At 42.5% G+C, this 15,086-nt stretch overlaps 1 protein-coding gene across 1 annotated transcript in view; it reads right to left on the bottom strand.

Moving 5' to 3' along the window:
* Positions 1-15,086, bottom strand: part of LOC139760942 (uncharacterized) — a 48,304-nt gene that overhangs the window by 8,334 nt on the left and 24,884 nt on the right. The window contains exons 3-13 of the mRNA XM_071684729.1: positions 7,668-7,784; positions 6,340-6,563; positions 5,452-5,580; positions 5,034-5,183; positions 4,556-4,646; positions 3,539-3,842; positions 3,144-3,364; positions 2,102-2,282; positions 1,465-1,564; positions 972-1,101; positions 595-745 (exon numbers count right to left, since the gene is read on the bottom strand). Of these exons, the coding sequence (XP_071540830.1) occupies positions 595-745; positions 972-1,101; positions 1,465-1,564; positions 2,102-2,282; positions 3,144-3,364; positions 3,539-3,842; positions 4,556-4,646; positions 5,034-5,183; positions 5,452-5,580; positions 6,340-6,563; positions 7,668-7,784 (1,798 nt within the window). The remainder of the gene's footprint in view (positions 1-594; positions 746-971; positions 1,102-1,464; positions 1,565-2,101; positions 2,283-3,143; positions 3,365-3,538; positions 3,843-4,555; positions 4,647-5,033; positions 5,184-5,451; positions 5,581-6,339; positions 6,564-7,667; positions 7,785-15,086) is intronic.

The following is a 15,086-nucleotide window of genomic DNA, read 5'->3' as shown; positions in this document are numbered from 1 at the left end:
TTTCTTTAACTGGCCGATGAAATCTACAAAGAGAAATCAGATCGTTGTGATTGGTGCGTCCCAAGATGCAGGCGTTGAGTTACCGAAGTACATTATAGTTTTAGATGGTTGGCGTACGATATCATTTTGCTTTTGTCTGGATAAGGGTGAGGTACGTCTGTTGAACACTGTTCCAGTCTGAATAATACATCACGAACTGCTTTTCTACGTATAAGGTTTTAGTGGGTATTCCTTCACGCTAGCGTTACAGAAGATCAAATGGACGACCAATCAGGAGACTGATAAATGAATGCAAATGTCTTTTAAAAAGTAAAATTGTTCGTTCATGATACCCAAGAATTGATTCACAAATTCGAAGACCAGATATTTAATTTTCCAGAACTTTTGCTGCCCTAACAAGGAGTGTGTCTGTCTCATTACTGTTCCTGTCTCCCCTCGTGTCATATTTCAACTTTTTGTCTCATATGTTGTGCATCTAATATGGGTGGAAATTTTCATTTGAAAGGAAAGATCTGACTAATTAGTAGAGATTTATTAAGGCAAAAATAGTATCAAATTCTGGGGAAGTAAGAGCACTGTGTGGAGTTGAGTTTCATATCCAGAGATGATCATATGTAGAGATCAGTGCCACAAGAAGGTACGAGGGCAGTGGCTCTAGGTCTGTATAAGCCGAGCAGCGAGAAGCTCGAGACAGAGCAGCAGAAGAGCGGACAGCGTGGCCGCCAGCGAGCACAACGAACATTCCCTGAAATGAACGAGGTCGTCTCCGTCAGGCAGGCACAGTGGTCTGTTGTATGTCAGTATTTCAATATCTTTTTGAATGAGTAACACCTACAGAGATGGAATTCAAACAAATCATCGAGATATAGTGCAAAACTGGAGAAAATACCAATATTATATGAAATACAAAAAATCGATTTGTGTTTCCTTTAATTGCGATTAAGAAAAGTGATGTTTTATGATGTATTCACCCAGAGGTTAGACAGAGCTAGTGAGGACTGGATGGTAATCTTGGTAGGAGGACGAAGACATATGGTAGAATTGCCCTTGAAGCTCTTCAACCAGTGATCAAATATTCCGAACTCCTTCACAAATTTGATCCTGCGGGTCAACAAAATATCAAAGTCATTGAAGGAAAGGATACAACAATTCTTATCTAAAGTGATCATGAATATTATCTTTGCCGTCATCACTTTGGATGATGTCCCCCTCCCTGATCAGAGATGTCTCACTTGTGAATATATATAAAAGATGGTCTATTTTTTTTTTTTCAGTGTTCCACAGAAGATGACATAGGAAGATCACACAAACAGACTAGCAGCACGCCTTGTCGCACAACCCGAGTGTTTATTGTTGTATGTATTATCTTCGTATATCTTGAAGCTCAGTCTACAGTTAACATATTATCATTACTCGTCACAGACTATCTAGCAACAGGAAACTGGTCATGTAGAACAAAGTTACCTCTTGTTTAATGCAGGGATGAGAGGGTGGCCCTTCTGGCCGATCATGCTCATGGACGTGGCCAAGAAATGTTCCCTGGATGTGTAAAAGTCACACCTTCCTGTGGAGGTTCAGAAATATGAGTTAGTGTTTGGTGCAACTGTAGCTAAAGGAATGACCAAGTAAATGGACTGTAGCTAAAGGAATGACCAGGTAAATGGATGATTTACGACCTAAAATCTGTAAAGGGATTTTCTTCGCTAACAAAATACTTCTGCAACATTATATTTCAAGTCTATGAAATTATTTACTGTGCTTCTGTATTGGCCGAAGTCTACACTGATGATATTCTAGAGAACATTCTGATTCTGAAAACAACCATCCTTTCCAAATTTATACAAAGCCAACTAGTCTTCGCCAAGGGCTGGAGCGAAGTCAGACTTACGGGGCGACTCTCCCTTTCTGTGGGAGGTAGGAACGTCGTGTACCAAGTCTTAAGACTTCCAGGTGTCAGTGTACATTGTTGTGATCAACTTACTGGATGACCGAGTAAGTAATGGTTGAAGGACTGAGCTCTCTGCCTTCTTACAGTGCCTGACAATATGACAGAGGCAGAAACGTGTGCAAAGAACCTGACTTAAGAAAGGGGAGACGTCACCTGTGTCTGAGAACAAGTCGGCCCTGAGGGACCTGCCAGAGTTCTCCTCGACGATGAGGACGTGTCGACCCTCCACCACCAGCGTCTCCAGCACCTGCCTGTACTCCGAGGTCGTCACCATCACCACGTCTCCGTCTTTCATGGCGTCCATTACTTCACGGAATGTACCAGTTTTCACAGTCTGCAGGAGTTCCGTGGATTATCTTTACACGTAGAGATAACTTGAATCGTTCATGATCAGTAGAAAGATATTTATGCTAATAGTTCCTGATGCAACGCTGTCTCATCTTCTACATAATATCAGTACAGAGGAAGGGATGTGAGACACTTCTAAAAAGAGACCTTTCTTTTTACTGAGGATGAAAACGTACTAAGAAAGAACAGATGCGAACTCAAAACCAGCCTGTGTGACTACGAGAAGCGAAGAGCTCATTTGCTGTGAGAAAATATATATATCAGAGATTTAAATAATGAAAAACAATGAAGAATCGTCAGAAATTGGTGGAAATACATAGATAAATGGAGAATAGGAAACTGACAAGAAAAAGTAAACGGGTTTTGAGAGTTCTGTGCCTTAGGTAAGAATTTAAAAAAGAATTCCTTTCCCAGACTCCCTTCAACATTGTCTTTAAATGAATACAGCCCAGCCATCTTTTGAACTAGAAGGAATTTAAGTATCCACAAAAATGGATTTGTTTGGCGAGTATGGATGGGTTGCTATATTTCCTTCATTCAAAATGAATTAATAAATTAGAAATGTTTGCTAATAAGTGTCGAAAAACAGAGCACCATCAATAAGATCCTACTTTCAGTATATTGAATACAACGCAATTCAATACATTTCATCCTCAAACTAACTTATCAAGAAGTATTTTTCTGCACACGTTCAAAGTCTCTCTCAAAATGACAAATACTTTCTAAACCCAGTGGAGAGTAAAGGCTCAACAGAAGACCTTTACTCACAGATCACTAGAGACACTATAGGGTAATTTCTCTTCATTCTTCATTAATACTCGAACATTCAAATATCTAATCATCTTACCCTGAGAAACTGCATGTAAACACTGCCGGTCTCCCATATCATAGTGGCGGAGGGGTCGTCCAGCACGTCTCTGAGGGACTGGTAGGGCTGCGGGATGTACCTGACGGCCAACATGGACATGAGGTTACCGTCGTAGCTCCGGAAGAACACCAGAGCCATCATCATCCATGACCCCAGCACCAGCCGCTCCCATCCCCACTCGCCAGGCTCCGGCTTGTACCCTTTCCATGACGAAAATCGTCCTTATTAGATTTCAAGTTATCACAGCCTCTTCAGCAGGTATGTCAAAACATAGCAAGACGTAAGTGGCATACTGCTGTGTACGTAAAAGGGGCTCATAGACTTTGAGCTATTGCTATACTTAGATGTATTATGTAGAAGGTACATTTCTTTACCTTGTTGTAATAATATGCGAAAATACAAGAAGATATTGTCCCTCTTCCAGGTGTCCCTCTGTGGAGCCTTACGAGGGAAGCAGAACAACAGCAGCAACACCATCCCCGGCACCACCAGCAGCGCCGCCAGGATGGCCGTCCACACCAGAGGTCCCAGAGGCAGCAGGAAACCCCACGGGTCCACCTCAGGCCGCCCCAGACCTCCTATGATCTCCAGCGTGTCATGAACGACTAGGTCCATGTAGTCCACCACTTCAGCACGAACACCATTCAGTGAGAAGGGACCAACGCCCAAGTCAACCTCCTGCATCAACCCACATTGAACACTTTAACAGAACATCATACAGCATGTCACTGTGACACTCAAATTGCTAAGAATCACAATGATGAGATTTAGAACAAGAATTGACACCTGATTTTTTTTTATTCACAAGAATATAAATACTACGATGGGTTCTACCTTGCCAGAGACTTCCTCCTGAACCGGTTATTCTGTCAAGTAGCTTACCTTCTCATGTGTAGGACCAACGAGGAGTCAAACTCACTCTAGCACCTCTGCAGGAATCGGCTTATCCATAGCTACCTACAATTATAAGGTGCAAGTCTTACGACACATAGCCTACCTTTACTCATTCACGTGATGACAGTGAAACTCCACCTTTACTCATTCACGTGATGACAGTGAAATCAGACTGATACAGCATTTAAAAGCAGCAGACTTCAAATGTATCAGATCCTTTGAAAACTTTGAATACCTGTATTAGATCACCTCTTAATCTCTCTTCTGTAAGCTATGTTATGGTTATTGATACTCCTTTCAGGATTAAAGTACATTCGGCCACGTCAAAGACAATGATTATATGTATGTGTTCTAAAGAGAAATGAGAAAGTAGAGAGTATAATTTCGGGTGTTCAACCTTCTTGTCTGTGTCCCATCTTCCCACCACTACTCAACCACCGAAAACCAGGCTCATTGATCGTCAAGTTACCTAGAAAAACACTGCTGTCTACACTCACCTTCCTGAGCACCATCCCCACCATGCCAGTCCAAGACCCATCGGCCTTCTTCGTCCCCCATTGTCCGTCCAGCGAACGAACGAACGTATACCTGCCGAGACGGACGTGTATCACCACGACGCCTGGCATGTTCCAGAAACCACTTATTTTACGTTCGAACTAGAAATCAACTGTATTAAACTGGATACAATATTTATTTCATTCTATGTTATGACTAACCTTTACATTCATTATGCAAACACAGTCATGAATATCGCACGGGAAAAATCTTCTTTAAGGTCTGTAATCATATCAGGATCAATGAAATCAAGCTTTTAAAACATTCTGCAATACGTGATATAAAATCTGGTGAAATGTGTTTGTATTAAAAGAGTCCGCTTCCTCTTATACATTTCCTAAACACACGCACTCCTTCCCTTCGAATGATACCTGTACAAGTTTCTTTTCTCTTACGCGAACAATAAACACTGCAACTTACGTGAAATTAGAATTACTAGCAAGCAATGCCAGCAACTGTGCTACGGGTCCTCCGTAGTTCAGCGGCTGGCCAGGTTTCCATGAAGGGAATGTCTCCACGTAGGACGGGTACTCCTCGGCCACCGCTACGAACGATGGCGCGAAGGCGAACCTGGATAAGCAATGCATGACTGGCTGGGTGATGTTAGACTATCATCATATGATTAGATCTTCCTAATGCACGAACTACGATTTGTTTACGACTTTAGTATAAGATTTTACTTGTCATACTCGTTTCGTATACGATTTTTATCTATTCAAAATTCTTGGTAAAGAAGCTTGCTGTACAAAGTAGATGGTATATATATATATATATATATATATATATATATATATATATATATATATATATATATATACAGAAACCCCATTTCACATACCTGGAGAACTTCTCAGGGAAGAGCGGGAGGTGGGTGGCCAGTGTGAGGCCACGTATGGTCGACCAGGACGCAACCCGCACCACCTGGGCGTCCGGGGGTCTGTAGGGCAGGTGGACGAATATCTGGCACCTTTAAACGAAAAAGAAAATGGCTTTCCATCACGAACTATTTTTTTTTCTTTTTGTAAATTAACATCCGATATCTCCAAAGTCTTTAGTATAACCCCTCAAAATTGGAATACTTCTGAAACATAGGTTTGAGTGGCGATGACAAAATGATGAATGAATACTTACAGTCCATTGTCAAAACGTTGGTATTACAAACATTGAGTGGCTTTCTAACAGTGCTATTGAAGCACGTAGGTACCGAGAGGACGAACTGTAATTTGGGAATAGGTTTATTTGTGATGTTTAACACTAGCCAAATGTGATATCATATATGTCCTCACGTAATCAATAATTGGTCATGCCTCTCTCTCTCTCTCTCTCTCTCTCTCTCTCTCTCTCTCTCTCTCTCTCTCTATCTATCTATCTATCTATCTATCTCCCACAATAAAACGGGATAGAGGTTGATCTTACCGTAGCCAGGAGGGCTTCGAGTGAATTTGTGAGGGTTTTACTCATTCTGGCAAAGGTTTTCAATGTATGTGAGGTACGTATCACACGAGCGTGCGGAATGCCAAGTGTGTGTGTGTGTGTGTGTGTTGTCTTCTCTTCATACATGATGCGAGGGTCGTTACCTTGGGTAGCTACAATGGCCTCACACAGGGAATAAGTAGTAATTGCTCACTGTAGGCAGTCTAGAAGCGTTGACCATGAGGAACATGTTGGCTGATTATTACTGACGGAGCACTGTAGAAACAATAAAACACGTAAAATGGTAGCTGACCTGGCATGGGGTGCGGGGGTGTTCACGGTGATCAACATGGCGTTCATCATGGAGAAGGAAGCGTAGAGGTGTGGCAGGTCCTGAAGAGGCCGGCGGGTGACGGCCAGGAGTTTGTTGGACCACGTCAGGAGGCGGACCTTGAGGGACCACTCGGCCGAGGCGGCCAGGAAGGCTGGGTCGTCGCTCACCACCACCAACGTCACGCAACCCGACACCTGCTGCAGCTGTTGAGGTCCAAATTTACGGCTTTAGGTGTGGCCTGCTACCGCCCATCACCTGTGATGTGATCTACCCGAACGAATGATGTGGACAAACTTCATTGAGGTAGAGGACGTAATATGATTCGATCTAACGATCCTACTCGTAGTTTAACCCTAACTACCTTACCAGTGACACCGGTGATTTAATAGTTTCTCTCTTCTGCGAGATTGTGACTTGTTCCCCTCAAACTCTCATGATGACTTTTCGTCTGGATCCTAAGAGATACAGTAAATCTAACTAGACGATATCCTGCTCCCTCCTTCATGGACTGGCGCCTTAAACACATCGTTTCGAATCCTCAAGCTCAGACATGATCCATGAACCACATGACCTGCTTCTTATAAATTCCAGTTCCTACCTTTTTCACGTTGCTTGCCTGATGCCTGATCCATTGTTGACCACCGAGTCAACGAAGTGGTGGATGGATGACTTGTTTGCTCTTCTCCTCAAGGCATACATTCCTTTGCCTTCCACTCGGCTGCTAATGTTGATGTGCCCTGGTCTGGTGGTTTGGTTGAGCCTCGAAAGAAGACACTGTTAGGGTGAACATCGTCCTCGATGCGCCCCGTCCTCTTACCTGCACTGCTTCAGAAGTGATGCTGGATTTGATATGGAGCCCCATGACCTACCTCACAGGACAGAGTGAGCCAGGCTCTCGTGGGATAACAAACCCAACCCCACTAGGCCCAAGTGCTTAAGTCCGTCACCACTGGCGCGCCGCCCTAAAGCATAGCGCCAGCACCTCCCGAGTTGTAGGGAGGTTTAGTCTCAAACAACAACAACCTCATAGCAGGGATGGGAGACTCACTCGGCTGGTGTAAAGCTCGTGAATTCCTTGCTATACACCCGTATCGTCTTGCTCAACGCCAGAACAAGAAATACGAATTAGTTACTTCGATTAAACTATCTTTAATCCAACATGCCCACCCTCTACATTAGGGTGGCTACGTCATTCACAGGACAAGTATGACCAAAGAATGACATCCCCACGAACGACACTTAAGGCCCTAAACAACTTGCCTCTCAGTTGTGAATGACCTGCAGTGAGTGACTACCATTTGATTTACCTTCCGAGCCTCGCTGACCATCCAAGAGACCTGTGCTTGTGTCTTATTAATGTTCTTGCCCTTGACTGCTACCTCGAACACCACTCGTCCCAACAGGGTCCTTGGCCTCTTCAGTTCCTGAAATGCCATAGGTTGACTGAATGTGAAGCAGTGTTATGAAGATTTGGCGGTAAGAAGAGTAAGATATTAAGCCACGCAACACATGTTGTATGAGGGTGTCAGGGCGAGGCAGTGTTGACGTACCGTGAAGACAGTGGTGGCCGAGGTGGTGCCGTCTGTGAGGAGGATGACGGAGCAGTAGGGGCGGCCGCTCTCTCGCCAGCACCGCCTCCACCGCCCCGCCCGCTGCTCCCAGCGCCTCTCCATCAACTGACAAGAATATAAAGCAAATCAAAAGAAGAAAGTATCATCTTACGCTGGCAACTGTAGCTCTATTCATGAAGCGTTTGGCAAAAATAAATAATGATTATAAAAACTGATTCATTATGTAACTGCAAAAGCTGTAGAAGAAGCCTGTTGAATAGTTTAGGATAAATAGTTAGTTCAGGAAACAGGTTGTCTCAGAGAAAAAATACTGCAACAGAAGACGGTGATTGGCCCAACGGTCATCAATAGGTTACTGGTCGTTAAAACCAGCAGTAGGCGTTGAGCTATCCCGTCAGCCAATACCTTCACATACAGTATATATGTTTGTTTGCTAAAAACCACGAGGAAAATGAAACACGATAAGTTCCCAAGTGCACTTTCGTGTAACAATCACATAGTCAGGGGAGATACAAGAATGTGATAGAAGACGTAGAACAGTCAATTGATATAAAAGGAAAGGACGTAGTTAAGACGCCATTGGTAAACAAGCTTGTTTACCAATGGAATGGCGTCTCAGTTACCTCTCTTTCTTTATACCAACTGACTGTTCTACGTCTTCTATCTCATTCTAGTATCTCCCATGACGATGTGATTATTACACGAAAGTGCACTTGGGAACTTATCGTGTTTCATTTTCCTCGTGGTTATCAGCAAATACTTGATCACTCGCACCACTGCGACCTCTTGAAATGTGTGTGTGTGTGTGTGTGTGTGTGTGTGTGTGTGTGTGTGTGTAATGCCTTGAAGACAACCATGTGGTGCTGCGTGGCTATAACTGTGGACTTACCATTAGGGCGTCGAGGTAGCTGGGCGGTAGATGGGAGGACAGCCACAGTCAGGATGGACAGCAGAGCCGCCACACTCACCATCATCACTGCCTCTCCACACCTCGGCTATGTATGCATCACAAGGGGATATATGGAAGTAACTTTTCTGATGAACACACGCAACTGATCAGTAACTGTTGCAACAATGTTCAAAGAATCATGGGATCAGAAATGTAATGTTATTATGAGATCAGAAATGTAATGTTATTATGAGATGTTATTATGAGATCAGAAATGCACTGTTATTGTGAGATCAGAAATGCACTGTTATTATGAGATTAGAAATGTAATGTTATTATGAGATCAGAAATGCAATGTTAGTATGAGATCAGAAATGTGCTGTTAACGACGTATTCTGACCAAAGTGAGTTGTTAACTTGAGAAGTACCTCGTCGTAATGGTGGAATGACTCGTTACCTATCTTCTCTCTATGATCACTACAAGATGTTACAGTTATTTTCCTTCATGCAAAACCAGGGCAATAAGAAAATAGCTTCCAGGTCCCAGTCGACCTCTAACAGTTGCAGGGGAAGGAGAGGATCATATACCGCATTATATAGTCTTGACGCCATTATGCTACGACCATTCCATTGTTGGCTTATAAAAGTCTCTATCATTTCTGTCGTTTTATCATTATATATCACTGGATATAAACTGACGGTGGTGTTGATATATAGAATATATAAACAATTATCGTGAATTGTAAGTCCCTGCGTTATTTCCATACTAAATTAGTGTGCAATAAGTAGGTAGTGTTCGCCTATTGGTTACAGTTCATGTAGCCGTCTACTTCTTCGCTACAGAGAGGTAGGAAATTTTTGCGCTTTGTCTGGGACCTATTTGAGAGTTTTGCTGCTTTTGCTATGTACCAACGTAGATGACTGTCACTTGTTCAGGTCAAGCCAACCACACTTACGACCAAAAGATCTTCAAAAGGTGAAATAACAAAAGATGAAGACGAAATCTTATATATATATATATATATATATATATATATATATATATATATATATATATATATATATATATATATATATATATTTTTATATATATATATATATATATATATATATATATATATATATATATATATATATATATATATATATATATATATATATTCAAACTGCAACAGGCAATTAGATCCTTTCGAGGTTGTTTGTGATGGTGCAAGGCATCAGACACTCATAGATTAGTGTGGTCAGAGCAGGAAGACATACAGGTACACCTAAACCTTAAAGGATCATATAAACAGTGAAAGCCAGTATTGCATTGGGATTCAGAATCTATTAGACTGTTACATTTTGTTCCAGGATCTCTTTTCCCTCCGTGGATTGTATCCATAAGATTGTTATCACATTGAACACTTCTTATTTCTATGTTCCATGAAATTCCATCTCAGATTTCGTTCTCAAGATACAACAAGAATTTATTGTCACTGTATATGTTACTTTCGTTCAACCATCAGTATCAGTCTAAAAGCTTGAGGCTTATAATTGTACACTATGTTCGTTCTTTATGACTGCTGTGTTAATGCAGATTTGTCACACTAGTTTGCTGTAGTTTATCCCTACCAGCGACTTCCAGGATACCTTAACCTTCCTCACTAAAAGACTGGAAAGTGGCCTGGTTGTTGTGGGTTTACTTCCGGACACCAGTGTTCCCCGGAGTGCTCTGGGAGAGAGGTTCTGTCCTCGTCCACGTATGGCTCTGAACCATCAGGGACATCATTAGTGACCCAGTTCCATCGAACGCCCTGGTTGATACTGATTGGGTCCGTACAGTCAGTAAAGGCTGGGGTGCAGTAATGCTCCTCTTTCCTCGGAAAGCCGCCACAAAGCGTTGTCGCTGGTTTAGAGTAAACCTGGAACAAGCGAGCGCCGTGCACGAAGGCAGTCGGAAGTGGAGGGTTTGGCTGGATGGTCATTGTATCCGACACTCCTGGTGTTTCCCGAGGTACACAGCAGCAACGTCTAGAATAAACGTTGCCCTCTCTTCGCCACCGTCTTATCCACCTGTAGACGGTGGACACGCTGGTCCCAGACTTCTGTGCAATGTCGCGGGGAGCCTCACCGTCTACCCACATCAGCACGATCCTCGCACGGTCGTCCACACCCGTCGTCCTGAAGACTCGACGACGTCGTGCCATGATACGCCTGTGTGGGATGAAACAGTGAACAACAACAGGTCATCCGCAGAAGCATTAGTGACGGACAGACGACATTAGGGAAGACGTGTTGTTGATGTGCTATGGAGGAGGCCCCGCCGTTTCGATGGAAAGTCTAATATCAATTCCCGTCTTAAGCAGTTTGATAATAGCTTTTTCATATCAATCTTTTTCTTTTTTACAGGCAATAATTCTATTAGAAACCTCACACAGCACAGTTACTCAAGATACAAGCGGTTGTACTACGCTTGAAACAAAGTTGTGTCTTAACTTTCATACGGTAGTTAAGGAAGGTCGTACCCGCCTGGGTATAGAAAGAGTTAGTGACCTCTTGCAATATATATATATATATATATATATATATATATATATATATATATATATATATATATATATATATATATATATATATATATATATATATGAAGTTCCTTGCTACTATTACTGTAATGGATCTACCAATTAACGAACCTTGATTCACTATTACGAAGGAAGATACAGAAGGAAGCTGGTAGCGTTGCAACGCTGTGGTTAGGATGATGTCAGCCAGCTGCTCACGACACTGTATCTTGCACCAGCGCTTCGCATCCTTTTTGTTCGTTAGACACACCTGTTGCAGGAGTCAGGTCTGAGCCTCATTGGTCGAAGGTTTGGAAGCCTTGTTCTGGGATTGGTAGACGGTAGAGACAGCTACTGCTGTGATTGGCTGGTCGATATTTTTGCGAGAGTGATGGCTGCAGTGGTTGGTTCGCCAAGAGATGTGTTCGCTGAGGTGCTGTAGGTCATGTTTGATGTTTTGGTTGTTGATGTTCGGAGAGGAGCCTCTGGGGAACCGATTTCTTGAGATCGGATTCAGTGATGACTGTATCGACCACGAAAATATTTTACTGGGATTGATATGAAGGAATAACGGGAGTCTTAGCTTTTAATGATGATGATGACGTGTTAGCTTTTGTGATTGGGTGCTAGCTTTAATGATAACGACGGGAAAGTTAGCTTTAATAATAATATGATCCAGTGTGACCTAATCTAATCCAATGCGACTCAGTGTGATCAAGTTTGGTCTAGTGTGATCAATAGTGACCCTATCGGCTCCAGTGTGATCCAGTTCGACCCTAGTGACCAAACTCAGTTGACTGTAAGTCAATATCATCCATGTGACCTACTACGGTCAAATGTAACCCAAATGAAATCAAAGTCAATCGAATGCGACCCATATAACACAATGTGACCCACTGTGATTCAATATGACCCCAGTCTAATCAGACAAAGCCCACTGCAACGAAATTCGATCCACTGTCACCAGGTTTGATCAAATTCAATCCCTTGTGACCTATTTCGATTCCTTGTAACCTGATTCCAATGTTGCCTAATTCTCCTAAGCCGAATCGATGGAGAGGGGTTGAGCGGAATCCGATTTCTTCTTGCCTTTTGAAATGTAAAGCCAGTTTGATACTCACATTATTGGATCGATCATTTGACACGTCTTCTATAATCTTTCCCATTTTTTTTTTCTTTCTGAGAAGGAATGAGACTCATTACGAGATGAGTTAGCTGATATATGATGTAGTTCATATCAAGTTGATGAATTTTTAGATCAGGAGATGAAATCAAATATGAAAATGTAAGTCATAATATATCAACTGTTTTTATAAGAGGATTGGCTCAGTCACAGAGTTATGGCTTGTGAGGTGCTTAATGCACTGAAAATATTTTCTCTTTTGTCGTGCTAAATCAGACATCTTTTCTTTTTGTTAGCTGAGACGGCATGGGCAGCTGAGGCCCTAATCAAGGCCCTAGCCTCAGCCAGGCACCCATTTTATCGACCAACTCCTAGGAGTAGATGAGCAGCTAGGATGACTGTGGACCGACTGCCACAACCAGAATTCGAACCTCTGCGCTTGACCCCTGGGTGGCCCGTGAATGCGTCACGGTCAGGAACGCTTACAACTGCGACACCACAGAAGGGCGAGAGTATTTCCTTACCATTGCCTAAGAGTTACACCAACAGAGATGCAGTGTTGGTCTACATGGTCATATCTGTAGTGTACAAGGAAGGACGTATGTTGGTCAGAACATTCTTTCACTCACAGGTCCTTTTTCCTCGCTTCCTTTGTCTTCTATTTCCTTCCACGAACTCCTGAAAGACGATATATAGAGAAGTTAAGGAGCTGTGACAAAGAGGGGAGGCGAGTGGTGTAATTGCACATGTATAAATAAGTGACTGTCTCGTTTGTGTAGGTCACATGTAGAGGTTGGGTGTTGCCAGGATACTGTTGATGAGTCGTCCCATACCCTTTCCTGACGCTTACTTGATACACTTTTATCATCAGTGGTAAAGAAACTTTTGGTGATCTGTTCATACTTTGTATTTTTGTGTCCAAACCAAAAAATTGTGTGTCCCTTTTTTTTTTCTTCCCACGGCGTGACTTTGTTCTTCATCTAAGTTTTATGGATAACTTGTATGAGAGTACATTATAAAGACGCCTGAGACAAGTGGGTATTTTGGAAGTTACTATACATTCTTGATTATCTTTAATTACTCTCTACTTCTAGAGGAAGGGGGCGGGGATATACCCTAAAATCACAGGCCCAACTGTAGAAATTGAAAGATAACCGCAATTCCTCGCGTTTGCACGGCGTCCATAAGTCTTCCAAATCAATTGATATCGGTAAAGAAAGTTAATAGTTTGCATGAGCTAGGATGGTAAGTTGTGTGTACCTTAAGCTGAAGGATGTTCAGAGTTAAGGGGAATGAGAGCATGATTATCAACTTCAAAAAAGGAGTAACCACATCCAAAATCACTTCATAAAAAGGAAAAGATAAAGAAGAATTCTTTCGTTGCACCATATTTGTTGATTGATCTATTCCAAACCTAAAGTCTTTTACGTGAAACGATTCAGTCATAACCTCTCGAAAGAAACACTCTTCGAAAATTGCATTTTACACGAAAAAAGGTGACAGACTCTGTGGTATTCCAGCTTTTAGTCACTTGTAGGTATAACATACGGCCACTCTCCTCGCACATCGAATGGTTCACCAATCACAGCGCCCTTAGCCGTTGGAAATAACATGAGCAGCCAATCATGGACACAGATGTCTTGAACGTAGACGAATTTCATATTAAGTTCACATACTGGACCAATGATGCGCAGGCCTGACTCCTGCAGGAGGTGTGTCTAGCGAACAAAAAGGATGTGAGGCGCTGGTGCAAGATACATTGTCGTGGTGCAGCTGACACCGTCAACAACCTCACCTCCTGTACCCTGCACCTCAGAGGTAGGACATACGAAACCTCGAATTTGAAACTGTTACAACATTGTCGACGAGTGTGATAAGAATGCAGTGTACTCCGTGCTGATCATCAATCATTTTTTGCTTCCAGTCGTAAGCATTCTTACTGTGAGCAAGTCTTACTACGTATTTCTACCAGCAAGAAGTGTGTTCACGAGCAAATTTAGGATGTCATACTAAAGGAAACATGTAAAGCACATTTGATTCATAACCTGATTTTCAGACAAGCACAAGTTTGTGTCAGTACCTTTGCCACTGACTTATGGAACCAGATGTTCTGGAAGACGAATTAAGCCAAAATGATCTTCCATCAGGAAAGGCTGAAAAGTAACACTTTATTCTGTATTTGGATTTGATATGAACTATAATTTCCACTGTTCACATTGGAATGTATATCGTTTCCTTGTCGAGGGAGCGAAGCCTTTGTCATAACACATCAACACAAAACGTTTACGTAATGACAGTTTAGGTCATATTATCTTATTGCACACAGGAATATCATGACGCCTCGTCGTCGGGTCATTAAGACGACAGATGTGGACGACCGTGCAAAAATCGTACTGATGTGGGTGGACGGTGAGTCTCCCCGCGACATAGCACAGAAGTCTGGGAACAGCGTGTCCACCGTCTACAGGTGGATCAGACGGTGGCGAAGAGAGGGCAACGTTTATTCCAGATGTAGACGTCATTTGCATCGGGTCATTCCTGGAACATTAAACCCAATGAACGTCCAACAAAGTTATTCCCTGCTTCCAGCCACTCTA

This window comes from Panulirus ornatus, chromosome 38 (genome assembly GCF_036320965.1).
Source record: "Panulirus ornatus isolate Po-2019 chromosome 38, ASM3632096v1, whole genome shotgun sequence".
NCBI lineage: Eukaryota > Metazoa > Arthropoda > Malacostraca > Decapoda > Palinuridae > Panulirus > Panulirus ornatus.
The sequence above is the reverse complement of the archived record's forward strand: the minus strand, read 5'-3'. Positions and strand labels throughout refer to the sequence as shown.